At 56.8% G+C, this 27,255-nt stretch overlaps 9 protein-coding genes across 9 annotated transcripts; 4 read left to right on the forward strand and 5 right to left on the reverse strand.

Annotated features, from left to right (window-relative positions):
- Nucleotides 1-217: 217 nt before the first annotated feature.
- Nucleotides 218-652, forward strand: WHR41_08251 (uncharacterized protein; the record flags this gene model as incomplete). The annotated part of the gene is made up of 2 exons (XM_069376855.1): nt 218-291; nt 364-652. The coding sequence occupies 2 exons, from the start codon at nt 218-220 to the stop codon at nt 650-652; spliced, it is 363 nt and encodes a 120-aa protein (XP_069226185.1).
- Nucleotides 653-667: 15 nt separating this feature from the next.
- On the reverse strand, nt 668-4,697 carry WHR41_08252 (uncharacterized protein). Its single transcript, XM_069376856.1, has 3 exons — nt 4,455-4,697; nt 1,615-4,394; nt 668-1,559 (listed from the first exon to the last, which is right to left on the reverse strand). Exons 1-3 carry the CDS (start codon nt 4,518-4,520, stop codon nt 818-820), a joined length of 3,588 nt encoding a protein of 1,195 aa, XP_069226184.1. The 5' UTR covers nt 4,521-4,697; the 3' UTR covers nt 668-817.
- A 1,840-nt stretch (nt 4,698-6,537) lies between these two features.
- Nucleotides 6,538-8,860, forward strand: WHR41_08253 (uncharacterized protein; the record flags this gene model as incomplete). The annotated part of the gene is made up of 10 exons (XM_069376857.1): nt 6,538-6,767; nt 6,846-6,869; nt 6,942-7,025; nt 7,103-7,258; nt 7,339-7,364; nt 7,420-7,436; nt 7,491-7,615; nt 7,668-7,920; nt 7,994-8,403; nt 8,491-8,860. The coding sequence occupies 10 exons, from the start codon at nt 6,538-6,540 to the stop codon at nt 8,675-8,677; spliced, it is 1,512 nt and encodes a 503-aa protein (XP_069226183.1). The 3' UTR covers nt 8,678-8,860.
- Nucleotides 8,861-8,945: 85 nt separating this feature from the next.
- On the reverse strand, nt 8,946-11,245 carry WHR41_08254 (uncharacterized protein; the record flags this gene model as incomplete). The annotated part of the gene is made up of 4 exons (XM_069376858.1): nt 8,946-9,248; nt 9,307-10,479; nt 10,534-10,643; nt 10,699-11,245. 4 exons carry the CDS (start codon nt 11,243-11,245, stop codon nt 9,012-9,014), a joined length of 2,067 nt encoding a protein of 688 aa, XP_069226188.1. The 3' UTR covers nt 8,946-9,011.
- A 2,011-nt stretch (nt 11,246-13,256) lies between these two features.
- WHR41_08255 (uncharacterized protein) lies at nt 13,257-15,298 on the reverse strand. Its single transcript, XM_069376859.1, has 7 exons — nt 14,954-15,298; nt 14,724-14,903; nt 14,580-14,672; nt 14,512-14,522; nt 14,380-14,442; nt 14,076-14,325; nt 13,257-14,018 (listed from the first exon to the last, which is right to left on the reverse strand). Exons 1-7 carry the CDS (start codon nt 15,141-15,143, stop codon nt 13,453-13,455), a joined length of 1,353 nt encoding a protein of 450 aa, XP_069226187.1. The 5' UTR covers nt 15,144-15,298; the 3' UTR covers nt 13,257-13,452.
- An 805-nt stretch (nt 15,299-16,103) lies between these two features.
- On the forward strand, nt 16,104-18,552 carry WHR41_08256 (uncharacterized protein; the record flags this gene model as incomplete). The annotated part of the gene is made up of 7 exons (XM_069376860.1): nt 16,104-16,240; nt 16,301-16,378; nt 16,429-16,838; nt 16,896-17,037; nt 17,113-17,419; nt 17,487-17,777; nt 17,836-18,552. 7 exons carry the CDS (start codon nt 16,104-16,106, stop codon nt 18,550-18,552), a joined length of 2,082 nt encoding a protein of 693 aa, XP_069226200.1.
- Nucleotides 18,553-18,990: 438 nt separating this feature from the next.
- Nucleotides 18,991-22,608, reverse strand: WHR41_08257 (uncharacterized protein; the record flags this gene model as incomplete). The annotated part of the gene is made up of 1 exon (XM_069376861.1): nt 18,991-22,608. One exon carries the CDS (start codon nt 22,606-22,608, stop codon nt 18,991-18,993), a length of 3,618 nt encoding a protein of 1,205 aa, XP_069226186.1.
- A 1,976-nt stretch (nt 22,609-24,584) lies between these two features.
- On the reverse strand, nt 24,585-25,730 carry WHR41_08258 (uncharacterized protein; the record flags this gene model as incomplete). Its single annotated transcript, XM_069376862.1, has 4 exons — nt 24,585-24,743; nt 24,814-25,044; nt 25,113-25,203; nt 25,261-25,730. 4 exons carry the CDS (start codon nt 25,728-25,730, stop codon nt 24,585-24,587), a joined length of 951 nt encoding a protein of 316 aa, XP_069226231.1.
- Nucleotides 25,731-26,028: 298 nt separating this feature from the next.
- Nucleotides 26,029-27,137, forward strand: WHR41_08259 (uncharacterized protein; the record flags this gene model as incomplete). Its single annotated transcript, XM_069376863.1, has 2 exons — nt 26,029-26,228; nt 26,297-27,137. The coding sequence occupies exons 1-2, from the start codon at nt 26,080-26,082 to the stop codon at nt 27,135-27,137; spliced, it is 990 nt and encodes a 329-aa protein (XP_069226189.1). The 5' UTR covers nt 26,029-26,079.
- Between the last annotated feature and the right edge of the window lie 118 nt (nt 27,138-27,255).

Genomic DNA, 27,255 nt, shown 5'->3' on the forward strand with positions numbered 1-27,255 from the left:
CTACCCCCCCTCCCCCACAACCCCGCCCTCCCTCCGCATCCTCGAAACAAACCTCAACGCAGTGCTATACACAACGCACCTAGCCCTGCACGCCTTCGCATCCCTCAACGGAACCACCGCCCAAGGAACGCAAGACACAAGCCTCACGCTCGTCGGCTCCGGCGCCGCCTTCCTCGACTGCCCGCGCGGGCCGCAGTACGCCGCGGCCAAGTGGGCCATGCGCGGCCTCATGCACAGTCTGAGGCGCACGGCGCATTTCTATCATAGCAGAGTCAACGTGCTGTCGCCTTGGTTCGTCTCTTTACCTCCTCTCTCTCTCTCTCTATCTGTCCGCAAGCTGGCAGAAACTGACAAAAATTAAAGGTACGTCCGCACGTCCATCCTGCCGGAATCAGCCTACGAACACGTCGAGGCGGCAGGCGTGGAGTTTGCCACAGCAGAGGACGGCAGACAATTGCTGCTGCGGATCGTGAGCGACAGCAGGATCCAGGGGCGGCAATTGTTTCTCGCGCCGCGGAAGTGGGCTGCGAGCGGGGGCTTGGATTTGGGAATCGATGATTTCGAGGGCGATGAGTTTTTGCAGCAGGTGCAGAGGGAGCAGTTGCTCGGGGCGCCGGTTGAGGAGGGGTTGTTTTTCGAGGGGAGGTGGTAGGAGAGTGAAGCTGGGTAGGGTAGGTAGATGGATCATCAGGTCTGAATGATCTCTTCGTGTGATGGTATCTCTATAGACAAAAAAGTTCCAAAATCTATACAAATGCACGCAGTCGCTCAAAAACAAACAAACGGAAACCTCCCGTCATTACCAATCACCTTTAAATCAACCCCTCCGAACCTCCGGGGCTCCCTTCTCAACATCCCTCGCTGCCTCGCCGGCATCCTGCACGCGGATCTCCGGCGCGATGGCCGGGGCCGTCGTCTGCTCGACCTCGAACCCCTCCTCATCAGCGTCCTTCTCGCCATCGCTCTTCTTGCTCCTCTTCATCTTCCTGCCGAGGCGGCTGAAGAAGCGGCTCGTGGGCCTCCAGACCTGCACGAAAGGCCAGCCGACGACCTTGGCGATCCGCTCGAACCACAAGTCGGGGAAGAGGCGGATGAGGACGGCCCAGGGCAGGCAGAGGGCGGACAGGACGATGGAGATGCCCCAGTCCTTGCCGTCGATGCGCTGGATGGAGAAGGCGCGGCCGCCGACGTACATGATCATGACCTGGCAGGTGATCATGATGAGGGAGATGGCGATGAAGAAGTAGTTGCGCTGCACGCCGGCCAGGATGTTGAACTTGTTGTCGAGCCGGCGGTTGTTGAACTGGTTGAAGATCTGCATCCAGACGAAGGTGTTGAACACCACGCTGCGGATCTCGAGCCCGTCGAACTCGTAGTTCAGGATGCTGGGGCCGACGTAGTACAGGATGAAGGTGACGATGAGCTGGAAGATGGCCTGTCCGATGATCATCTTCCACATGATGGTGGAGATGAGCGGGGCGGAGCGCTTGGCGGGTTTGCGGTCGAGGATTTCTTCCGTCGGAGGGTCGGAGGCGAGGGCGAGGGCGGCCATGGAGTCCCTGATTGTGGTGTTAGTGATGTTTTTATTGTTGTGATGCGGAAAGGCAAACTTACATGATGAGGTTGATCCAGAGGAGCTGGACGGCCGTGAGGACTGAGCTGCCCTCGCTGTTGGCGACGGCGGAGACGAAGGTGATGAGGACGGCGGTGATGTTGACGGTGATCTGGAATTGGAGGAACTTGCGAACGGCGTCGTTAACGGCACGTCCCCACATGAGAGCGGTCAGGATAGAGGCGAAGTTGTCGTCCATGAGGATAATGGCAGAGGCCTCTTTGGCGACCTCGGTACCGGCGATACCCATCGAGAAGCCAATATCAGCGGCCTTGAGGGCAGGTCCGTCGTTGGTACCGTCACCGGTGACAGCGACGATTTCACCAAGGGCGCGGAGCTGGGTCACGAGGATGCGCTTGTCTTCGGGGGATGATCGGGCCAGGACCTGAAGTTTAGGGAGAACCTCCTTCATCTCAGATTCGCTGAGGTTGCGGAAGACCGGACCTTCCATGACAGTGCCATCGGTGTAGATGCCGCAGTCAGTGGCGATAGCTTTGGCAGTAACAAGGTTGTCACCAGTGACCATGCGGACAGAGACACCGGCGAATTGGCACTTCTTGACAGCATCGGGCACACCAGGGCGAACGGGATCTTGGATACCGACGAGACCATTGAATGTCATGTTGTTGAGGACAGCGTCGAAGTCGGCCTGCGTAGGGTCGCTGTCGGAAGCGCATCCGACAGGAGGCCACTGCTTAAAGTCCTTGGAGATCAATGCGATGGTGCGGAGAGATTGCTTAGCGTAAGAATCGATGACAGACTCGAGGTTCTCGCGGTCGTTGGACTCCAGGCTGGAGGTGCCAGAAGAGCGGGCGATTTGAGAGCAGTGGCCGAGCAGAATTTCAGACGCACCCTTCACGTGGAGACGGTGCATGCCATCAGCGAGCTTCTGAACTGCGCCCATGCATTTGCGACCAGAGTCGAAAGGAATGAGCTGGACGATCTGTGCGTTGGAACGCTCCTGAGAAAGAGGACCCATACCAAGCACTTTGGCGAAGCTGAGCAGAGCAGTCTCGGTCTTGGATCCAACGAAGGTGCCATCCGCTTCATTCTCGAATGCTGTCGAGTTGATAGCAATAGAGTCGATCAACTGACGTCGCTCAGACTCGTTCAGCTGGGTGGCGAATGAAGTCAGGCGGCTCTCGTCACCGACGGCGTTCTTATCATCGAAGGAGCGCTCGCCAAAGGTGCCAGTAACGACAGTCATGACGTTCGTTGTCAAGGTTCCTGTCTTGTCGGAACACACTGTGGTTGCATTTCCCATTGTCTCGCAAGACTTGAGGATGCGGACCAAGTTGTTCAGCTTGACCATCCTAGTGGTCGCGAAAGCCAGGGCGAGAGTGACGGCGAGAGGAAGACCTTCTGGTACAGCGACCACGATGACCGTGACTGCGACAATGAGAATATCCATGAACTCGGACGCTTTTTCGCTCGGCGACAGCGGGCTGTCCGAGAGACCAGCGACGAAGCGGAACAAGAGGACGAAGAAGAGCAAGATGGCAGCGGCGGAACCGAGCTTGGCGATGGCGCCAGCGAGACCGTCGAGCTTGACCTGGAGAGGAGTAGGTGCCATGTCGACACGCATTGCCATGAGGATCTTGCCGTAGCTGGAGTTGACACCGACAGATGTGACGAGGTAAGTGCCAACACCTTCCAAGACCTTGCTGCCAGAGACGATGAACGGATCCATGTCTTTGCCTTCGGTTTGACCTTGCTCCAGAAGTTGGAAGACGCGCTCGCCAGGTGTCTTCTTGAGGGCGTCAGATTCACCGGTGGCGGAACTCTCGTCGCATTTCACATTATGTCCAGTGATGAAGATGCCGTCGGCGGGGACCAAATCACCAGGTTCCATGTGGACGATGTCGCCGGCGAGAATTTCGTGGATCGAAATCATGAATGACTTTCCAGAACGGAGAACCTTGACCTCCCTGTTGTCCTTCTTCGCGTTGAGCTTGACGAAAGCGCGCTCCTTTTGATAGTCGTTGAGAGAGCCGACGAGAACGACGACGAGGATGGCAATACAGATAGCGCAACCCTCTACCCAGTCGATTGACGGAGGAGCACCTGGAGGGTGCTCTACGCCAAACGTTTCGTATAATCCCAGAGCAAGGGAGATAGCGGCGGCAACGGTAAGCAGCCATAGGATCTTATCGTTATAGGCCATCCACATCAATTTCCAGAGAGGGGTGGGCTTCTTCTCCGGAAGGGCATTGTTGCTAAAGACGCGAATGCGGTCGGTGAAGGAGCCGGTAGCGGCGCTTGCGTTAGGCGCAGCGGCGTCGTGAGTTACCACGTCTTGCGGGTTCGTCTTCGTTCCTGCCTTCTGTCCATAATTTGAGGCCTCCTCGAAGGAGACATTACCACTAAGGTTGGACTCGTCGACGCTGAGACCAGTCTCGATGTCGGTCCTGAGGCCATGCTCGATGCCCCTGATGCCGCCTAGCGCGGCGTACGCAGCAAGCGACTTGGGGTTGAGAAGCTTGTTGAGCTGACCCGGGGAGAAGGCGAACTTGTTGTCTTGCACGGTGAAGTCCTTCTCGGAGCCAGGGTCGGGCTTCAAGGCGTCTTGACGCTCGACATCGCCAAAGATGCTGGAAGTCTTTGACGAAGCTCCTCCCGAAGACTGGGGAGGCTTGAGCAGAGGGCTGTCTGAATGTGCAGTGCTACCGCTGAGGGAGCGATCCCGGCCAAACGTCGGGGTGTTGAGCTGTGAAGGGGTGCTCGGGTGGAGGGTTGCGGGTGTATGTGTGGCAGAGATAGAGTCCTCGTTGTTATTGTCAGGCTGTGGTAGATTGTTAGTGTGTCGGTCGCCAGAGCAGGCGTGAGCCGGAGCATCACTCACGGGCACATCGACGTTGATGCGCGGCAGGTCGAGCCTGTTGGCATCGTTGGCGCTGTTCTGCGCCATGTTTGCGATGTACGTTAATTGGATGCGAGTTGGGAAGGATCACGACATGGGAAAGCCACACGGAGGAAAAGAGATGTATTTTACTGAGTACGGCGGCGGACTGCGCAGCGCAGTACACAGCCCCGGGAGCAGCATCACGGCTCGATTGTCGCGCATCGCGTGGGGGCAGGCGGTGGAAGGAGGCAGTGCAACGTCTCGACCAGTCGCAGGGGAGGGTAAGAGCGACGTCGTTCTTGGCTGCACTCAGAGGCGTCTGCGCGCGCCTGGGCGGCGGCTGCGCTGGGAGGAGGCCGCCATGGCGCGATTGGGGCGCATGAGGTGCTCGCTTGCGTCAGGCACGAGTATAACAATCGCACACGTCCGCGATATCTTGCTTGTCGACGGCTCTGCCTGCTGGCGGTGCAGTGGCAAGTGTGTGCGCAATCCTCGCAGCGCCTCGCGGGCAGAGTCCAGGCTCGAGGTCGCGCGGCTGGGCAGAGGCGAAGAGGCCTTGGACGAACTCTACATGCAACCAAGCGCGGCCATGACCGGCCATGCGCCACACTTCGCCACCACCGCCACACCTGATGCCTGAGACATCCCCGTCACCCCGTTGAGGCTGAAGGCCATCATGCGCGCTCTTCGGCGAAAGGCCGGCTACGTACCCCTCGACCGCAGCAGCACAACCACCTCGCTCTCGCCGTCATGCCGAAACCAGCAGAAACCTGCAATACTACGGTAATGACACCGAGGTGGCAAGACTCGCACGCTCTCGGCTTGCCGTTGGGAGACGCTCGGCTCAAGTCGCGTCAGACTCCTCCCGCCTCCGACGCTGCGCAAAATCTTAAAACGGCCGCCAAGCGCAATCCCTTGGCGCCTTCCGCCCCCCTCTCCATGGGGTAGTCAGCTCCGCTCGTCCATCTGCTCGACGTTTGCTGCACGAGTGCTACCCAACCATCATCGGCATCCTCGTGCGTGCCATGTTCGCTGATCTCGACGCCCCGCTGTCATCGGTCGTCTGCAGGTGTTCGTTCATCTGCAGGAGTCGGTCAGGCAGGCACTTGCATTCTCCTGCTGGCTTGTTGAAGGAAGGTGCGGCATGGCGTTCTTGTTGGCTTTGCTACGATGCAGCTGTCTCCGTCTGATTAGTCCTATCGATGCAGGATTATGTCCGCATCCATTGCAAGGTAATTAATAATTCTCCAAGTCACCTGTAAGTCACTCGCATGACTGCTCATCCCGACTACCACTTGCATGACTGCTCATCCCGACCACCACCTGCATGCATCCGCAGCGTCCCGCCTTCACTTCATCGATACCAGAAAATACCTCGTGCTTCCGAAACCGGAACGCACCCAACACTTTCCGTCGGAATATCATATGTGCTACTTCACTCAAAAATCTTCGACAAATCTCCATCAGCCATCGCCTTCTCATTACCCGCAAGCACTTCCATTTCCACCTTCAACTTACCAACCACCGACACCCCGCCGCCGATCCCGTCTGGGCACCCAAGACTCCCCCAAATCTTCACCCTCACACAAGCAAGCGCCCCTCTCTCCCAGAAAAGCCTTGTACCCCTCCGTTAACGGCCTCCGCAATCGGGCCTCCAAACCAACCGCATCCTTTCTACACATCAATTCATCAACGAGACCGCAGATCCCTCGTCCCTTTCTCTGGAAGCAGAGCCGCAAGCAGGCGGCACGGCTTTCCATCTACGCACGCCGCGCCGGGAACAAGCACCCTCCACGGTCGGATTGAGGGGTGCAGGTGCCTTAACTCGACAGACAAGCAATAGCGTGTCTTTATGAGGATCCTACTGTAGATTGCTTAGACGATTATTGGACGACCGGTTCGGAGTTGCATCTATTGCATCTGCTTCTGCTGCACCGCGGTGGAATGTAGTCCGTAGTTGTAGTGGCAGCAGACTAACGTCCAATATAACACTCATGTCCTCGATCCAGTCCATTTGATCGACCTCCTCTTCCACAACCCTCCCTCCTCTCCTCCCAACAGACGAACCAGCGAATCCGCAACAATGCGTTTCTCCTCCCTCACCAGCGACCGCCGCGCCTCGTCTTTCACGGACGAAAAGTCCAAAGACGCCGGCGCAGAGCACATCGACCAGCTCGAAGTCACCCGCACCGAATCCGCCGCCGCCGCCGCCGCCCCTATCGACGAAGAAGCATGGCGCGCGCGAGAGAGAAGGATCGTCCGCAAACTCGACATGACGCTGCTGCCGACCGTGTGGACGCTGTATTTGTTCAAGTGCGTCTTGCTCTCCAAACCCCACTCGATCGACTCACATTGTATTTGACAAACGCTGACTTGAGCCGCGTGCCGTAGTTATCTGGACCGGAACAACATCGCGTCCGTCCTCGCCCATTCAACTCCTCCCAAACCAAGAAGAACAGCAAAAAGCTAACGACGCTCGCGAAACAGCCAAGCCCGCCTCAACTCCTTCGAAGAAGACCTCTCCCTCACCGGCAACGACTTCAGCGTCGCCGTCTCCATCCTCAGCGTCGGGTTCGTCAGCACGATGCATCCCCCGTCCTCTCTTCCTCCATCTGGACCAAACCCGGTGCTGACGATCGAATGGACAGATACGTCCTCATGCAGATCCCCAGCAACATGATCCTGACGAAAGTCCGGCCCTCGCTGTACATGCCCTTCTGGGTCTGCGTGTGGTCGTGCATCTCGGCCGCCACGGCGGGGACGACGAGTTTTGGCGGGTTGGTGGCGGTGAGGTTTTGTCTTGGGTGAGTTTTTAGATATCGCGGTTCTGGGGATGGGGTTTTGTGATGGCGTGGGATTGCTGACTTGGGATTTTGGGGCGTAGTGTTGCTGAGGCGCCGTTTTTTCCGGGTGAGTTCCGAGTTTGATGATCTGCTTTGGGTTATGCGTCGCTGACGTGCGTTAGGTGCTTTTTACATGCTTGTGAGTACACTAAGCTGCTGAATGTTTTCGGTGGACAATTCTGACGATCGAAAGTCGTGCTGGTACACGAAGAAAGAGTTGGCATTGAGAACCGCGATCCTATACTCTGGTCTTGTTCTAGCGACTGCCTTCTCAGGCTTGTTGGCAGCAGGCATCTTCGCCGGACTGGATGGATCGATGTAAGAATGATTCAACGGCACTGCTGAACCCAATACTGACACCATTTCTCAGGGGCTTAGCAGGCTGGCAATGGCTCTTCATTATCGAGGGCGCAGCCAGCTTCCTCATGGGCCTGATCGCCGTCTTCATCCTGCCCGACTTCCCCTCCTCAACAACTGGCTCCGGCACCTGGCTCTTCAACGCCGCCGAACGCCAGCTCGCCATCGAGCGCATCGAGCGCGACCGCGTCTCCGACAAAGAATCCGACCACTCGATCTGGTACGGCCTCAAGCTCGCCGCGAAAGACTACCGAGTCTGGGTCTTCGTATGTCTTTGCCCCCTCAACCTCTCCCCTCCCTCCCGCCCTGCCCTGCCCTAACACTCCACTCCCATCACAGTCAATCATGCTCTCCGCAAACCACAGCGCCTACGGCTTCAACAACTTCTACCCCTCCATCGTCCGCGGCTTCAACCTCGGCAGCAACACCATCACGCTCGTCTGCACTGCGCCCCCCTACCTGATCGGCGCCCTCATCACCTTCGCCATGGCCTACAACTCCGACCGCACCAACGAGCGCGGCTGGCACATCATCGCCTCCATGAGCGTCGCCATCGCGGGCTTCGTCATCAGCCTCGCGACGCTCAACGTCCCCGCGCGCTACTTCGCCAGCTTCCTGTACATCGCGGGCTGTTTTACGGGCAACAGTCTTGTTTTCGCATGGGGCGCGAGCACGACCAGCCAGACGCCGGAGAAGCGCGCGTGCGCGACGGCGATCATTAATGTGCTCGGGCAGGCGGGGAATATCTGGTAAGATTGGTCTTTCTTCCTCCCTTACGACAGATAAACAGGTGTGTGTGGAGATGAGGTGTGCTGACGGAAGTGTTTGCGCTGCAGGAGCCCTTACTTCTTCAGCGCGGGCGAGGAGCCGCGGTACGTCAAGGCGATGCTGCTGATGATCGCTTTCAGCGTGCTGAGCATTGCGTGCTGTGCGCTGATGAAGGTCGTGCTGGTTAGGGCGAACAAGAGGATTAAGGCGAGTTTTGAGGGGACGGGACGGACGCCGCAGTTGTATACCCTGTGAGGTGTTGTGAGCTCTGGGTGGATCTCTGGAGAGGGTATGGAAGGGGGATTGCTTGCTGAGCGGAAGTTTATTGAGTGAAAAGGCTTGGCGGCTGAGATGGATGTGGTGTTCATTGAATGTCCGGAATGGTGCTTGAGCGCGAATCTGGAAGATGAAGCCGAATGGGAGCGGAGAATTTCCATGAGTTGGCATTCAATATCAACACGGCTTGATCGAGGGTCTTAGATGAAAACGGCCGTGATTAACGCCGACAGCGACGTTCATACATTACAAAAGAGAATACACTACGCTAGTGTCATGTCATAAACGTATTACCACACCTTCTTCCATCACATTACAAATCCTCCTCCTTCAGCTCGCCGTTACCGTGGTGGTGCTCGCCGCTGTGGCCGCCGTGGTGGTGGTGCTCGCTGCTGCTGTATCCGCCACCGCCGCCAGAGTGCATGACGGTGCTCCTCGAGACGATGCGAGAGCCACCAGACTGCTTGGAGCCCTCGGCCTTCTGAAGAGCGTGGAACTGCGAGATCTTCTGTTCCTCGAAGCGCTCGAGGTCGCGGCACTTCCTCTCGTACTGAATTTATGTAGTTAGTGTTTGGACGTCCCGTAAGCAAATCAGATTCTCGACTTACCATGTCGATCGCGTTGTCTCTCTCGCGGTCGGCAGAGTTGCGGGCGGAAATGGCACGCTCCTTCTGCTCACGCGCCTCAACAAGCAGAGTGCGGAGGCTCTCAATCTCCCAACGGAGCTCCTCAGATTCGCTGTCGAACGATTCGTACCGCTCAGTGACCTCCTCGTACTCGTGCTTGAAGTCGTCGAGTTCCTTGCGAGCGTTGTCGCGGGCGTCGATGATTTCGCCGTTCTGAGCGAGGGCGAGGGTGAGCTTCTCCTTGAGAAGGGCGATCTCCTTCTCGAACGGTCCGTGGCGCTGGCGGGCATCATCGCGGGTCCTCTCGGTCTCCCTGATGACTTCGGTGAGCTTGAGGGATTCGCTGCGGAGCTCGGAGATGTTGCTCTCGGAGCGGGCGATCTGGTCCTGCAGGGTGGTGACTTGACGCTGAACGTCGAGCACGTTGCGGCGCTCAGTCTCAACGTCGTCCTTGAGGGTATCGCGCTCCGACGTGATGAGGCGGAGCTGGTCGTGCTTGTCGTCGAGCTTGGTCTTGAGAGTCTGGGTCTCAATAGTGATTTGGCTGAGCTTCTCATTGGTGGTTGTGACCTCTCTTCTGACCTGCTCCAACTTGAGACTAAGATCAGTGTTGTGCGTCTCAACATCGCTGAGACGAGTGGTCTTGTCCTTGATCTCGTAGCGCAGGCGCTCAATGGAGGAGACGTGGTCATCACGCTCGAGCTCGACCTGGCGAAGCAGGTCTTTCTCGCGCTTGGCCTCACGCTGGATTGTCTCGAACCTCTCGTTAAGGTCCTGCAGCTCTCTTGTTGTCTCAGCGTGCCTGGCAATGGCACGCTTGAGCTCATCCTGCAGACGGTCCTTCTCGTAGAGGAGCTCGGAGCGCTCGTTCTCCAGAACGCGGTTGCGGTCGGTGGCGGTGGCGGTGTCCTTGCGAGCATTCTCCAGCTGACTGGTAAGGTCCTGAACCTTGGCAGTCAACTCACTGTTGATGCGGGCAAGGTTACGGTAGTCGCTGCGTTGCCTCTCGGCGTCGTGGATAGCAGCGTCGCGCTCGGCCTCGCGGTCACGCAGCTGAGCATTTCGGGCCTCCAGGTCGCTCTTGTAGGTGTCGTGGTGGAACTGCAAGCTAGAAAAGGACGCCTGCAGAGCCGAGTAGTCCTTGCGCGAGCGCTCCTATATGCTAGTCAGTAAAACGGTTTGCAAAATCAAGGTTGAGAGGAGACTAACAATCTCAAGATCGCGCTCGGCAACCTTCTTCTCGTGCTCAGTGGAAGCATCCTTAGACACGTTGATGATTGCGAGAAGCTTCTCAATCTCCGTGTTCTTCTCTCCAAGCTCTGACCATAGATGTCAGCATGCGGTCATGAGGTTACGCGATTAATTCCGGCTTACCGCGGTGCCTGTTGTCGTGTTGATCATCCTTTGCCTCGAGCTTCTCCGAGTATTCTTCGATCTGGATCATGAGCTCCTCACGCTCGCGGTCAAAAGCTTCACGGTCCGCCATGAGAGTCATCCAATACTCTTTGAAAGAAGATGCCTCCCTGCTGGCGGAAGTCATCAATTCCATCAATGCGGTAAACTTGCTCTCCGCCTGAGCACTGAGGTCTGAAGACATCTTGCTCCTGTGGCTGGCCAGAAAAGAGCTTTGCCTGCGCGAGCCGCCACTGGTGATCATGCGAGAGGAGCGGAAGGCCTTGGAGCCTCCAGTCCTGGAGCCACCAGCGACACTCTGTGCGCCTGAGAAGCCGCGTGCGCCTCCACTACGAAGCAGAGACGAGCGACCACCGAACTTGGGAAGGTCGCCAGGCTCAGAGCTAGCATCCTGCTGTTCGTTGAGAGTCTTGAGCTTGTTCACTGTGAGCTTCTCAGGGCCGAGATCAGCTCCGCCATTGAGAAGGCCCGCGGTGACATTGCTTTGATCGGTATCGGAAAGGACCATTGTGATGGATGGGACAATATTGGTGCAGCAACGGAACACGGCGCATGCGCGAGGCTCGCAGCGATTTAAGTACGCGGCAATGGTCTCCAACCTGGCCGAGGGGATGCGCAGCTGGGCGCGTCATCTGTTGGAGCAACGGTTACCGACTAGTTGAGTAGCACTTCCTAGCGCTGCATTAATGTGCAGCCCCCGCAACATCGAGAGAATGCCATCGGTACGGTGGCAGGTATGTACGGAATCATTCCAAAATGTCCCAGCCATACGGATCGTCTGGCATCTCGGGCGTGCATTAGCGAGGTGATATCGACCAGACATGAAGAACCATTCGGAGCGGCCGCTGAGCTGGACTGTTTTCGATCCTAGCCATCAGAGGAGGTAGGCTGTGACGCTTTGGATATCACTAGTGTAGGAGCACATGAGAGCGGACCATTAGCGGTATGATCATTTTATGGCTTCAACCTCTGGTACGGCGTCCATCTGTATCATAGCAGTTTTGCAAGGGGCGGCAGGGATGATTGATCCCAGTACTAGACCCAGACACTTGGGATAAGCGATGTGGAGGCTGCGGCATCCTGATGTGTTGCTGGGGTCTGAACAGTGAGGTCCGATCCACAAGTGCGTCAAGCGCGGTCAGAGTGGGACGCATTCGGGCTACACGGATAATTGTAGGTGGCCCCTCGAGTCCCTTCACCAGCGACATGACCGCGATGGCGTGTTGGCGTCGAGCTCGGTTTGAGCTGTGGACGTCGCCTCCTGCAGGAGTTGCGGAGAATAGATGACATGAAGTGTGGAACTCGTTAAAGTGGGGTTGTCGTTTTGGGAAAATAGGTGTCAACCTCAGGCAGCTCTGTCTCGATGCGGAAATCACCATCTGACAGCAAAAGACACGGCATCATCTTGCATTCCTTGCATTTCTCCTGGATTACATCGCGTTGCTGTCAAGATTCGCACCTCATACCAATTCACATGCTTGTCACTCTTGAAAGTATGCAAATCAAAGAGATCGTGATCAAAGGCGTCCCCGGCAAGCGGTTCCGCAAAAAGACCATCGATCTCTCGCTCTGCGGACCGCGGCTCGCGGCACGCGCGGGAGATCTTCGACCGTACCAAAGATCGCTGCGTCATGTACTGTAAAGCCTCCCTGCCGTCTCCACTAGATCGTCGGCACACGCACGAATAGATCCACTGCCATTGCAGATTTAGCTGCTCCCTAAGTGCCGGGGTCGCAAAGACTCCAGCCGCCCAGCTCATGCATACCAATGCACTTTGCCGACCTCTCCACGCAATGCCAGCCATGGGCTCAACTGTCATGCGTATGATCTGGGCATGCGAACCAGTGGCCTGCGAACGAGAGCACACACCATGCAAAGGCATGCAACAGAGACACCGTTCCGCCGACGCGACACAGCCTTCGCGATTTCTCGGACTTTGTCGCGTCGATGCTTTTTGAGATGCTTCACAAGGTTCGCTTGCTGACGCACCAAGACTATTGCGCTTAGATCAGCTCTTTGGACGAGAAAGCGCAGTCTGCCGTTCTTTATCTTTGACTTTCTGCCCAGTACTACTGAAGAACTATGGGAGAAGCAGTCGTCTTAATTTCAGTCAACTCACCCATTCGTCCAAGACAAACAAGATACCGAACTCAATTCTGTATTGCGGAGATGGTGGGAGGGAATGGACTCTGGAACGCGACGTAAGTATCTTGCGGAGATGTTTGCCTCAACAAGTGGCCATTCTCTGATGATGAATGGGCGGAGGAGATACTCGATGGAACTGACAACGACGTCTCGATGAGGTTGACCACAGTCTTTCTAGCTCCTCGAGAAGTTTCCCGCCGATCAGATCACTTCCAGCACAGTACCTAGAGGACTACCGCAACATTAAATGAATGGAAACTGATCATGGCTCCAGGTCAGCCAATCCAGACCGCCAAGTTCGCATCGATTGTCGGCGCGAAGAGTAGACGGAATGCATACGGAACAACTCAGGCGAATTCGAAATACTGAAGGTTGCTCTTGCCGAAAGGCGACGTCTTCGGATAATTCGGTCATGATATACTATGGACTCGACGCGCCATCCGTTATGCAGAGACAACCTGACGACATTTGCCTGCGTGGACTGTGATACCGAAGCCTCGCCGTTTCCGACCCTTAGCTACCTCTCTGGAGAACGTCGGCAGTATGTCGATCCGAGTATGATAACGGACCTCACACCTTATAAAAGAGCTTCGCATGGCCTTGGAGATACCATTTGGTGCCATAGAGACAAAATCCAGCCGCAGCCGACAAAGCTCCGCAAAAGCCAATCGAAATGGCATACGCACCTGCTCCGCTCTTGCCCAAATTGCTCCGTGAATACTCTTGAAGCAGCATTGCGAGAGGGTTTCCGGCGAAACAGGGTACAATGAGACTCAGCCAGAAGACGGCCATGGCAGAGCCAAGGTTCTTCACTCCGACTGTCGAGGCTGCCACTGGGGCTGCGGCGCTCCATACAGCGCCTCCGGCACCTCCTTGGATGAGTGCGAATGCGGCAAGCGATGCGATGCTTCTTGATGGAAGCCAAACAGCCCAGCATGCTATGCCGTTTGCTAGGCATAATGCTATTGCCATGTTGACGCGACCAAACTTGTCGAGCACGAAGCCGGCAATAGGTCGTCCGATCATGAGACCGGCTGCGAGAAGAGACTGTATCATGGCGCCCTGCGCTTGAGAAAGACCCAAGCCATTGGTTGCGAAGATCGCGATGCTGTATAGGGCCACGTAGTACGACATCACTGTGAGAGAAAGTGTCAGCTTTGTATTGTACCGCTGCTCAAATTGGATACACGAACTCGCCAGCCCTCCCCAGATCCACACCCAAACGAATCCGCGGTGCACAATCCATGACAGCTGCAAAGGCTCTGAGAAAGCGCCAGACTCTTTCAGTCTCGGCTTCATCAGCAATATGCAAGGGAAGAGTATCCCAGCCGAAATGGTTCCATTAGCGATCAGAGAATATTTCACGGACGTCCGTTCGATTAGAAGTCGGGTGGTATTCGAGAAGATGAGGCCCCCGAAGCCTGAGCCAGCATTTGCAAGTCCCTATGCCTACTCAGTTCGATGTCGCAAATATGACCCCTCATGAGAGACACCTACTTGCGCCAGACTCAGTCTTCGATCGAACCATTGTGCCAACAGCGGCTGTGAAGGGACTAGAGTCTATTCCCCATGAAGGGTAATATGTCAACAATCATATACTCCTAAGAGCGAATTTTCTCTGCAACTCACCAATCCTAGGCCTGTGCAGATCGTCAGCAAATGGTCGAACCTACTCCAGGCGTCCCATTCTCACTCACCAACGCCAAAGATCAGGCCTTGACAAACTATGTAAGTCTCGAAGTTCTTACACAACCCTGCCATGCACTGACCAAGGCTGCATGAAAGCGCTCCTATTCCGACATTAGTGACTTCTGAAACCGTCTGGTGCCAGGTTAGCATACCTGCAAGCATTGGTACGCGATGACCGAAGTGCTTGGTCAGGAAGTTGGCCAAAGGGGCGCAAAGCAAAGCAACAGCGATAGAGGAGCTGCCAACAAGAGAGTACTTGAGAGGCGTGGCGCCCGAGAACGTATCGTTTGCTTCGAAGTATGACAGGTACACGCCGAAAGAAGTGTTGAATCCTTGTGAGTGTTAGCCAAGGCTCCATCTAATATGAACTGAAACGACTGACCCCATGTTGCTGCGTTCAAGAGTAGGATCGAAATCACCATTATCCACCCATAACCGCCATTCGGAGGATCATTGACTGTCGGATCTTGAGCAGCCTCCAGCTGTTTCTCAGAGTCTGGGCCACCACGTTGGCAAACGATGGGGGCGGAGGTTCCTTTGCTTTCCCATGCGCCGGCAGCAGAGGCAGCCATATCTGCTCTTTCGTGATCGGCTCAAGAATCGAAGACTCTGTCAAAATAAGTTATGCTCGTAAGTCTGTAGAGTCGATGAGGTGCGAAAAAATGAATCATCATAGAGGCGGACCCTCGACTTAAATCACGTTCCCCAGGCATTGCCATCGTAGTCTCGACGCATGGGTCGATACGCATCTGGATGGTCCGCCTGCACGATTGACTAAAAAATACGACGCAATAAGGATACGTGTGTCAGCGTCTGCAGGGTATGTTAAAACGCGAGCCCGACAAGGCGTGGCCGGGGCCTACAACTGAACACCGAGCACCTTCGCCGACCTGCGCGCTTCTCTCACTGCCGATCCACGTACTCACAAGGAGACGAGAGAGCTAGAGCGTAAAGATTATGTACGTTGATTGCTATGCTAAGGCAGTCTCCCGCTCACAGAACATCTGGCCTAAATATCAGCGTGACGGTTCATTGAGTGCGTCGACTGGAAATCTCGGAAATCCAGGCGTATGACCAGCACGTTCAAAGCAATTAGTGTTCCGACCAGGTAGTTTTGCATGCCTTCTGTACAAAATGAAGCGAAATGTGGAATTATAAATGCCAACAACAGGCTCCCCAATGGTCGTGAACACCTGGGAGGCTCTGGGTTGTCCGGTAGGCTCGTGTCAAGCAGTGTTGTCCAGACGCATCCCATTCTGAGAGGAGGGCAGTCTCGACGCAAGTAACATGCAAGTCAAAATCTGACCTGTTCGTTCACATCAAGGTGGCATGGTTGCTGACCACCAGAGCGGAGAGTATTACTCTCTGGTTTCTTGCCATGCATTTGACTTCCCGATTCGGCGTCGGCGATCAGATCTGAACGCCGAAGATGCCCGAACCACGAGCATGCGGCGTCCGCGGTCTCCCAACAATTGGGCCAACAATTCTTTTCGCCGTTTTAAACAAAGCCGATATGTTTCGATGCAGGAGTCATGGCGAATACAGGGCGGCACACTGAAGAGATCGCGAGCGCTTCAGGCAGCCCGCCGTCGCAGAACGGTTCGAAGCAGCATGTTGCTTGCTTGCCTTGTCGGCAGACAAAGCAAAAATGCTCCAAAGGCATTCCATGGTAAGAATACATATTTTTCATATCTCAATGGTTATCCAATTGATATTGACTTCCTCACAGTCAACGCTGCTCCAGGAATCAATTGAGCTGTCGATATCCCTCGAAGTCAAATCGAGGGAGAAAGCGCGGTAGCACTAAGTAAGGACCAATCAATCTGAAGAAAGGACTCGTCTGATGTGAGAATCCAGCAAACCTGACACAGCGGAAAAATTGCTGTCAAGATTGAGTCGAAGCTCATTTAGGGATGAAGTGATAGCTGCCCTTGGCGGGCAGAATGGCGGCAACTCGACATCACCACCACCAGCAACAGTAGGAGCTTCTTCGCGACGGCTCGAAAGTCTTCAGGAGCCACCAGGTGACCAGCGACATGAATCTTTAGTGGGATATCTAGACTGCCATCAGCCTACTTATTCTCCACTCGAGATTCTGGCAGCGGCCGTGGCCACCAGCAGGCACGCATCGCTAACCGGCGAGGCATCATCGTCTGGTCTCAGGCAGGGAGCTCCAGACCTTACAGCGCCCGGATCGCTGGCACTACAGGCCACGGAAAATTCTACAGAGACGCTTGCAGCAGACAAGGCGGTTGAGCTGTACTTCAGTCAGTTGGCATTCAATCAACGCCATAGAGACAGTTTTGCTTACCAGATTACAACAGCACCACGTACACAGGAGCAGACGGATTGGCAAATCCTAGTTTCACAGCCCGCCGACAGCACCCTTCAGCTGCAATCCACTCTCCACGATCCTATCAATTCGAGACTGGTTGACTCGGACGATGCAATCCTCTACTTCAACCTGTAAGCTCCAGATCCGAACGGCACCGCCATGATTATAGCATAGCGAGAACAAAGTCAGCTAACGTATTATCGCAGCTTCTTTGAATACCGCAATCCCCTAGTCGGGCTTCTTGACCCTATCTTGCACACGCCTCAATTTGTCCGCTCGAACTCATTCACTCTCTTCTCCGTCATTTGCGCTTTAGGCTGCGCCATGTCAGATCGTGCCCGCGACAAGTTGCTGTGTTCGGCCTTAGTCGTTTTGGCCGAAGGCAATATAAAGTGGTCAATTGCCGCATCGGTCAGGACCGTCGAAACCATCCAGGCGATTATCAACATGACATACTGGGCTCCAGCATCGGAAAGACAATGTGATGATCCTTACTGGCTGCGCTTGACACATGTAAGTGACTCAAGGGATTTCATCTTGAGATAACCGAATAGATCATGACTGACAGGCCGGATCATAGGCTGCGCAGACTGGCCGAGAAATGGGCATCCATCGACCAGAAACGATCGTTCAAAAGGTCAATTCCATACCAGGGCTCACCGAAGAAGACAGAGAGCGCCGACAACGCAACTACGAGCGCACATGGCTGTACGTCTTCATCGCAGACAAAAGCTTCGGCATCGCGACTGGCCGCCCCATGTGTGTATCCTGGAAAGAGCTCATGCCGGATGTTGCGAACTGGTGGCGCAGAAAGGGCACCACGCCATTGGATCGTTTGCTCTGCGGCGTGGCTGAAATGAGACTGATAACAGTGAGTGATTCCGCACGCTAATGTTAGACAAGCATTTTGACCTCGTGCCTCACCACAGGTCCGAGCCTTCGAAGTCCGCCAGACACCCCCTCGAACCAAAGCGACCATCCTACAATGGCAAAGATCAAACTTCGCCGCCATCTCCCACCTGCGAAGCATCCGCTGCTCCCACCCCGAACCCTTCGCCACTCCGCCCTCGCCCGCCATCCCCACCCTCTCCTTCTACCTAGACTACTCCCTCGTGCTCATCAACTCCTACGCCCTCCGCGACCTCATCGGCCTCGGCGTCCTCGACGACCAAGCAGAACTAACAAGCATCTACCAGCAAAGCATGCAAGTCGCAGACCGCATGATGGAGACGATCCTCCACGACCCCGCGATGCGCAAGCTCATGCTGGGCATCATCAACCCGCAGCTCGTGATGCTGTGCCACGTGGCGACGGAGACGATCCAGGCCGCGCGGCGCAACACGCTGCCGCAGACGGTCGCGGCCGCGGCGCTGAAGGCGCGCTCCGTCGCGCTGCTGCTCGACGACGTCAAGCGCGCGGTGCCCTGCACGTCGTGGGTGGCGCTGTACTCGACGCTGTATAAGAGTTTTGTCGCGCAGCTGGACGAGGTGCTCGCGAGCGATCTTTCTTGCGCTGGTGAGGGGTTTGGCGATGCGGCGCTGACGGGGTGGTGGGATCCGGTTGATGGGGGCTTGTTGGATTTGTCGAGTTGGTTGGAGAGTGAAGATGCTGGGGGTCTTGGGTCGGAGGGGCTGGGGCTGGGTTGATGAAAGGCATCAACGTCTCATTGAAGGGCCCGAAAACGTGAGATTGCATGCGACATGGAGACGAAGTAAACGTTGTCGCAGAAGAATCGCTGCAATTTGTCTAATCCTGACCGATGAGTACCATACTCTGTAGGTAATGATGGAGATATCCTCGCCGTGAAAGAAAGAGATAGACAGAACGCCGCGCGATGCCATGCCCGCTTGCCCGCCATGCAATGTACAAATCGAAACAAAAAAGCCCGCTTCAAAGAGAAAGACCAAGCGCGACCAGAAAAGGCGCGATGCCATCACAAAACCCCACGCAACTCATTACAAAAGACACTCAAATCAAAAGCCAACGAAACCTCAGAGCCCCCAAACACAGAATCCTCGACAAGCCCCTTCCCTTCCCAGTCCCAAATCGCGTGCCAGCTTCATCAAAGCATGCCCCCGCCTACGTTAAGCACTCCTCTTGAAAACCTCCACGCCCAGCGTCGGAGTCTCCACCCACCGATTGTCCGGCACGCCCTCGTTCTTCCTGCGCTCGAAGAAACTCTGGCACTCGCCCACGACCATCATCCACTCCGCCAGCGCGCGGCCCGTGTACCGCGCACGCTCCCTGCCCAGACCCTTCGGCTCGATGGCTTGCAGGTGCTGCGCGCCGTTGGCGACGGGCGAGCGCGTCTGCAGGAACTCTTGCGCTGGTTTCGGCAGGCGGGGCGGGAAGAGCCGGATTTGGCCCGGGGCTTTGACGTTGGGGTGGAATTCGAGAGAGAATTTGAAGGAGAAGTGGCGGTGGGCTGCGGTGGCTGGGTTGGTGCTGGTGGAGCGCGTGGAAGGTTTGGGATCTGGGCTGGTGAGGGTCGTTGCGGTGGCGTTGCGAAGGCGGTCTTGGGAGGGCGAGCGATTGGAGGCGGCGTGCTGGGCGTCGTTGATGGCATCTGCCGTGGAGCGTTGGAGGTCTGAGGAAGAGCGGACGGGGCTCTTGGGCCGGTTGCGCGTCGTCATCATGTTCCGGATCATGCCTCGCAGGCCTTTGGGCGGGCTGTTGGGCTCGTCCATGGAGTGGGAGGAGTTAGGCCGGGATTCCATTTCCATGACAGAGTTTTGCTCCGAGAATCGCTTTGTGCTCGAGAGCTGCGAGGAAGGGTTTGGTGGGACAATGCCGTCGAAAGAGATGAATGAACCGCCGCCAACGTTGGTTGGGGCGTCTGTCCTGATGATCAAGAGGCGGCGACTCGGGGCGGGGTTGCACGGATTGGTCGGCGGAAGCAGAGCACGACGCTTGGTTGCGTCTTCGCGGAGCCAGAGATAGTGTGACCATGTAAGCGAAAGGTGTTCGTGCATAGCCCCGAGAACCTCCACCTCCCGTTTCGCCGGCTCGCCATCGAACCTTCCGACTCGCCAGCATAGCAAACGCATATAGTACGCCCTAACCATCGGGCACCAGTGGTTGAATCTACTCTCAAATATGTCGGGGTCCAGCAAGAAGTTCATGCACAAGTCAGCCTTCCGTTCGGGGTCCGAGGCGAGAGGGTTCCAGATGGTGTACAGGAAAGCATAAAGCCGGATTTCCGTCAAGGTATTCTCGCTACTGGCCATTTTCTTGCAGACGGTGGCCCAGAACTCCGCGTTGAGCAATGGACCTCTACTGCTCTCCAGATGCTCGAAGCGGACAAGAATCACAAGTGCCTCTTCTAAGAAGTCTAGCAGTGTGTAGCATGCCGAGTGATCGAAGATAGACGTGCCGCGGGTGGCGCTTTGCAAAAGGTCGTTGAAAGATTCTGCAAATAATTGACGAGCGAGGGGATGTTCCGCAGCTCGCTCAGAAATGAAATCGCGTATTAACATTATGAGCCGATTCTCGGCCATTATTCGTGTGGCGTTAGCAGGCAATGAGGGTATCGTAGAGGCCACTGCATCCGGGCCCGAAAAGACATCGTCGAAAGTGGAAGACGTGCTGGCGGAGCTGATCTCTTTGCCAGCAGGCTTCGCATCTCTGTGTATTGTAGAGTCGAGGTTCGTGAGAATCTGGCCGTGGACCATGAGCAACCCGGGTACACACATCCGCTCGCTCTTGTTCGAGCCCATGGGTAGGAAGTCGGCAACAAGTATGTGGTAGTGTTTGACGAAGACGTAGAACAGATCGCTTTCTCGACCGGTCCATCTCTCCAGCCAGTAACCCCACCAGTCGATGTGATTCGTGCCGAGTGGAAGGGGTGGTGGGTTGTGCAGCTTGCGCATCATCTTTGACAGTGACTGAAACTCAAGACTGTGCAGAGCTGGCGGAAAGCAAGATAAGATTGGCTGTGAGACCTCCGTGAGCTGGTCAAACTTGCCTATGCCATTCTCGCTCAGCACTCTGCGCAAAGTGTCTGCTGGTAGATCCCACAGCCTGACCAGAATATCGGCCATCCCTGGCACGAACATGAAGGCATAAGCGCAAGCTTTACCGCAGAATGTCACCAGACTGGCAGATGCGTTGCGCAAAGTCATCTTATCGACCACGAACGCCATCTGAGCACTCAGATTCTGCAGAAAGATGTTCCGCACATTGTGGTGAACAGACTCGGTCAAGAAATCCGACACACTTGACGAAGCGGATGTAAGAGACAGATCGCTTCGGGATCGCACGCGTTCCTCACGGGTGTTCAAAGGAGAGAAGGGGGATGGCGGCAATCGCCACTCGGGTCGCTCCATGATGCCAGAAATGCCATCGAGAATCGCAGGCCGGTCGGTCCCGGATATTGATTGGTTGTTTCGTCCATGGAGCATTTCCAGTAAGCCGCACCACCATTTGTTCAAGATGTTAGCTCTTCGGTCCAGGTCCTCAGCTCGGAGCTTGCTGTTCGACGTGTGGTTGGCATACTGCCTGAGAAAGGGAATCAAAGTCGAGCGCAAGACGTTTGCCTTCAGAGCCACCGATTTCGATGAGAACTTGGCATAGTCTCCATCCAAGGCACGAAACACACTCCAGAGCTCGTCTTTCTTCTTCGACGCTGAAAGTGGGCTGCCAGAATAGGTGCGATCGCCAGACACAACTCTCGGGACAGGAGTTGCGCGTTCCTGGTTGCTTGAGTCGTGTTGTGCTGAGGGTAGACGGTCGGTGGAAAAAGACTTTTGGAAGACAGGGACCTCTGGCACAGGCGGCGCGAGTCCCTCGTCTGCGCTCTTGCCGCGGAAAAGACCATCAGTGGGCCTGGCGAGTTTGTTGCGAATGGACAAAGATTTCCGGCGGAGAAGCCCAGGTCGTTCCGGTGAAGTGTCGGCGCTTGGTGTTGCAGAGTGCGAGTCCCGTACTGCGTCTGACGCTTTCTTGGGCTTGACGGTGTCCTTTCGTCGAAGAAGTGATCTTCTGTTGCTGGAACGCGCCGCTCCCGGAGAAGGCGAGTCTTGTGCATCCGCTTGACCGCTAGGTTGTGATTTCGGGACCGACAATGACTTCCTCTTGTCGCTTTTCTCCGGCGAAGGTGAACGTGAACCAGGTGCGGAAGAGCCAGATATCCACGATCTTCTATTGAGTCTGCTGGCGAACGACGAGCCTGGGATGATCCGGGGCCTAGTAGGTTTTGACGGGGACGCTGTAGGTGTCGGGGTGCTCGCGCCGCTGTCGTTTGTATCGGAGGTCTCCAACGCCTGCGAATCTGCCGCCTCTTCGCTCGAACCTTCCTTCTCGGCCTGCTTCTGCAACACAATCTTTGGGTTCTGGTGTAATTGAGCAACAAGATCAGGAGGATCTGCAACTGGCGACCTTATCTCAAGTTCGTCGGGCGTGTTCCAGCCCGAGGAGTCAGGTGGGGAGCCATCCGCGGCGTCGTCCGATGTGCTCAAGTCGGTATCCGTGAAACTACCCTTGATAGCGACGATGTTCGTATTGACATATTTCTGTTGGTGCACGGCATTGGGCATGTAGGTGTACGAAGCCGACCGGGGGAGTTCCGAGTTCAAGACCGGCGGTCGTTCCTTCTCTTTCATGCCAACGAGGGCTGCCGGGGTCTGGTACCCCGGCGGCCTCCTATTCTCGCCATTTGTCCGAGAGTGTACTGTCTGCACAGCCTCAGTCGCGGCAGTTGACATTATTTGCAGCTTGATCGTGTGTGCTGCTTGTCCAGAACCGGGCCTCCAAACGCAGCCCACTCCCCTTGAGGGTAATTACAATGTACAACTCTTCCACTAAGAACTCGCTGCCATGTCGCGCACGGTGCAGGCGAGGTGCTTGGGCAAGCCTGTAGTCCGACCTGAATATGTGTTCTCTGCGATTTTGGTCGAATGCGATAGGGTGGTGTAAGAATTGTAGCGGCTGGTCACGACAGTCTGCTTTCGTAGACAATCTGCACTGTAGCGACAGTGGGGTGAGACAACGGGCCGGAGGGATGCAGCGGTGTATGGAGAGGCGGGCGTATGTCGGAAGAGGAATGCGAGACCAAAGGGTTGAGTATACAGGGCGGAGTGAGGAGCAGGCACTGGGCAAGGTAGGTAGTTTGCACGCCTGACGTTGCCGCGATGTTGGCCAGCGACACCTGCCACGGACGCTGGTGGAGGTCCGGCTGCGAGGGTTTGGGATTGGGTTTAGGCGGCACGCCATACACGGCCGCCGGACATGGCCCCAGGGTTCGTGCGTGGAGTGTTTCATAGTTCAACCATTCACAGGCCCGAGCGCAGCTATTCTTACGATTTCGCCGCCGCTCACGTCTCCACCGCCGTCGGCCGCCGCGCGTATGTGCGCGTCCAAGGGCTCACGGCGCGCGCGAGCTTGAAGACCGAAGCGGGCAGACAAGCCTTTTGGCACCTGCGACTCCATCGCCGTCGCGCGCGCACGCCCACGCACCGGCGCACGACGAGGCCGTCGCCAGCGACGCCGGGCAGTGCGAGCGCGCCGGCACATGGCGATCCTTCGCCGCCTGCGGTTGCGCCGAACTCGTCCCCGACACCAGCCAGGCCAGCCGCCGCGCGCGCCATTTAGCTGGCGTGAGATCGACGCGCAGCCCTCCGCTCGCTTGGCTCGGCAGCTGCAAGAGGCCTCAGCCGCTGGCACACGCAGAGACGCACAGGCGACAGGCCGACCGCAGCAGCGCAGCCAGACACGCCAGGATAGCGCGCCTCTCTGCCTGTCTCTCTCTCCCAACCCGCCGCCGTCGCCGCCTGGCTCGCCGCCCACCGCCCGCCGCTGCCGCTTCGGCCGACCGAAGGACCCGGCACGCTCGTACGCCCGGCTCGAGTCAGCCCGGCCGCTCCATCAAGGCATGTGTCGCCGGCAGCATGGCTAGCATGCAGGCTAGGGGTGGCCTGCCTGACCATTATACATACATGTAGCTAGCTAGGCGCCACACGGCAGCAGCTGCCTCCGGCATGCGCGGTACGTCTCTCTCGGCCGTCTGGTGGCATTCCACGCCGCCACCGTCCGCAGCACCACCACCGTCGCCGTTCCTGCCACGCAATACGCTGTGATGATCCCTCTGTCTCACTGCGACACATGGTGGGACGTTGCCCAGCTCCTACAGTATCGTCCACAAGTTTCTCGCCCGCCCTGGCCCGTGCTCGGTCAGCCTCCCTGCCACGCCCGATATCAGTGCAGGGTTCACTGCAGAGGGGTCACGGTAACCCTGATCGTTTACCCTGCTTGTCGAATCCTGCCAACTGTACCAGGCCTCAAGTTTACGATATGCGACAGCTGCCCTCGATTCCGTGCTTCCGCGATTATTTAATCAGTTCAAACCGATGCAGCGCCATGTCGCAGGCCCCCCGAAATCTCCGTTCCACGATCTATACAAGCCATATGTCGGTCTATTCTCCGAAAACTGCAATCCCCTCACACCCAGCCAGTGCGAGCCTTCTGACGTTTGTTGTCTTCAAGCTGTGACCACCGCGCAAGCCCACTCACCTCTAACCGTCTCCACAGCTCAACAGCACCAAAGCGCCCTCATCAACTTGCTCTCATGTGACGACAAGTCTACCTCCGACGCTAGCGTTCACCTCCTCTCGACGCTAGAATATGGCCGCCCCTCTGCTGACCAGATAAGGCTGCAACTACCGATTCACCAATTCCCCGATCATCAGATTCCCACCCCTCTGGACCCGTGCGCGTAGTCAAATGCCTTAAGAAGCCCGACCAAGTGCGCGGCCGCCGCCAGCACCACTAGAACATGGAAGATCTGGTGCGAACTGCCCCATATGTCGAAAGCGCCGGGGCTCCATCGCTCGGGCACCCGAGCCTGATCGAAAAAAAGTCAGCCCTGTCATCAGCTCATCGGTGGAGCAGAGCATGTAGATCAGTGCACTTACCGCGTAGATCATCGCCCCGAGGATGTAGAGCAGGCCTTGCGTGACCAGCCACGACAAGCCGATCTGCTTTTCCAGCTGCGCGACGCCAAACATCGAGCAGCCGTGGAGGACGGGGAACACGGCGCTCAGCCCCATCGCGACGAACATAAATGCGCGGAAGGGCCGCCAGGCTGGCGTGCGGAAGCGTGGGATCAGGACGACGACGATTGTCGCCGCGCCGATGCTCGTTATCTGCGTAGTGCAGAATCATCAGCATATCGTCACTCGGTTAAAGTCTCCACCACCGAGGTTTGACTGACCATCGACCAATACACCCTCACCCACTCCATCTGCCCGGCAAACCCATAGTACACGGACGGGACGAAACTGCCCCAAATGAGCACGACAATCCTACCCCGCCATCAGTCAGCAAAGAAAATCATCAACACGACAGAACCAAACACCCACCCCAGGTAATCCAACTTATTCCCCAGCCCCGCAACCCTCTCCGAATGGTTCGCAATCGTATGGTACGTCGCCGACATGGCCAAGCACACCACGGCGCCGCCAAAAAAGCACGCGAACACCCTCACGTCCTCCCCAGTCGCCAGCGCATACCGCGGCTTCACACTCCCGTAGACGTAAACCCCCGCCAAAAGAGCTAGCAATGCTCCGACGAGGTGCGTGTAGATGTTGACGCTCTCGTTGTGCAGGTGCGAGAGGCTGGCGAAGGACCGTGAGTAGGAGTTCGACGCGGGCCGGTAGCCGGAGTGGATGTGCTGGTTGTCTTGCTGCCAGGGGGCGAGGTCGCGCCAGAGGACGGTGAGAGTTTGTGCGGTGCGGGTTTCGAGGCGGTGCGTTAGGGTGTCGTCGGCTTTGTCTTTGCCGTCGATGTTGCCGTTGGCGGGTTGTTTAAGTTTGGTGGCGGCATTGGCCATTTTTGGTCGTGGTTGGACGTGGATCGGAGTTGTCAAATCGGACGCCGCATCTAATAAAGAGGACTTCACATTTATGTTCTGGGGATGAAATCGAGCATTGTTGGAATTATGGCCTGATACCTTAGTTCTACGGGCGTAAACGCCGCCCCGCGACGTCCAGGTGGGATTTGTGTCGCTGCCCGCCCGCAGAGGCCCGCCTCACCCAAATCACAATTTCGCGGGGCAGAACGGCGGGTGCAACGTCACTTCCAATTCCCTGGATGCGGGCGCCTGCGGGCTGCTCTGTTTGTTGACAACCTCTATCAAAACGCACACCCCTGCTTTGCTCGCATGCACAGCACACTTTGCGATGGAGGGTAGAGGAAAGATTGGCAGTTCCCATGGCGGGTCAAACCGATCGCAGGCCCGCCGTGGCCCGTCGGGAGCGTGGAATCGGCTGAAACCTGTCACGATCGATCCGCTGGACGCTTATGGGTTGCCGTCGAAGGGGGACAAGAGGTAATCTTGGAACTATTCAATGCATGCAAATGTTTTGCATTTCGAGTGGCTGACTGTTTTTGGCCAAGGTTATACGACCACAAGACGCAAGAAGCCTACTATACAAAGATCGTAGAGCGCTACATGAAGTTCTGCGCCTCGTCGAGCGGCGGCGAAGAGCTCGAGACCGCTCTCGCCTCTCTTTCCCTCGACCCTCCAAAACCAAAACCCACCTCCGCCTCTTCCTCTCAGCCCTCAAACACAACCACCACCACCCCAGCAGGCCAACCCACAACCACCCGGCCCTCCATCCCCCGCCACGCCTCTTCCACCGACCGCCCCAACGACCTCCCCAACATCCTCATGGCCATGCGCCGTCTGCGCGAAGGCATCCTCGGCTCCCGCCGGCACGACGCCTTCGCCCAGCGCGCCTACATGTTCATCGCGCAAGCCGGCATCCTCACGCGCCAGTGGGAATCCTACCAGCCGACCCTCCTGCACCTCGTCCACGGCATCCACGCGCAGACCCCGCTGTCGCCGCTCGAGCTCCGCGACTTCGTCGGGTACATGGTGCTCGACCTCGCGTGCCGGCAGGGCGATTTGGGCGGGGCGTTCGCGCTGCGCGAGCGCTTTGCGCACCGCGATAGGCGGGTTGAGGCGGTGCTGCGCGCGCTGGTGCACGACGACTGGCCGCGGTTCTGGCGGGTGAGGCGGGCCGTGGACGGGTATCAGCGGGCGCTGATGGGGTTTGCCGAGGAGAGGGTAAGGCTGCATGCGCTGAAGTGTTTGGGGAGGAGTTATTTGAGCGCCGACAGGGGGTTTGTGGAGCGCGCGGCGGATGCGGGATGGGAGGAGCTGGTGGGAAGCGGGGTTGGCTGGCAGTTGTTGGAGAGCGGGAGTGTGGTTATTCGGAAGCCGAAGCCGAAGTGAGGTGTGCGGTGGGTTTGTTGCCGAAGAATGCCGCACAGGCAAGTCGTCTCATCGGGCAGGTTTCGTCTGGGCTGAAGTTGAGCAGCCAGTTTTTGACATGACTTCACGAGGACCGCGG

Source organism: Cladosporium halotolerans, assembly GCF_011745625.1.
Source record: "Cladosporium halotolerans strain TM138-S3 chromosome Unknown Sca39, whole genome shotgun sequence".
NCBI lineage: Eukaryota > Fungi > Ascomycota > Dothideomycetes > Cladosporiales > Cladosporiaceae > Cladosporium > Cladosporium halotolerans.

Excerpts from the sequence above, each read along its gene's own strand:
- WHR41_08252 (XM_069376856.1), bottom strand. The coding sequence starts at position 4,520 with ATGGCGCAGAACAGCGCCAACGATGCCAACAGGCTCGACCTGCCGCGC. Across the intron at positions 4,395-4,454 it reads GCATCAACGTCGATGTGCCC|CCTGACAATAACAACGAGGA; the intron begins GTGAGTGATGCT and ends AATCTACCACAG. Across the intron at positions 1,560-1,614 it reads CTCTGGATCAACCTCATCAT|GGACTCCATGGCCGCCCTCG; the intron begins GTAAGTTTGCCT and ends CACCACAATCAG.
- WHR41_08255 (XM_069376859.1), bottom strand. The coding sequence starts at position 15,143 with ATGGCTGCCTCTGCTGCCGGCGCATGGGAAAGCAAAGGAACCTCCGCC. Across the intron at positions 14,326-14,379 it reads GAAGACTGAGTCTGGCGCAA|GGACTTGCAAATGCTGGCTC; the intron begins GTAGGTGTCTCT and ends GAGTAGGCATAG. Across the intron at positions 14,019-14,075 it reads GATCTGGGGAGGGCTGGCGA|TGATGTCGTACTACGTGGCC; the intron begins GTTCGTGTATCC and ends TTTCTCTCACAG.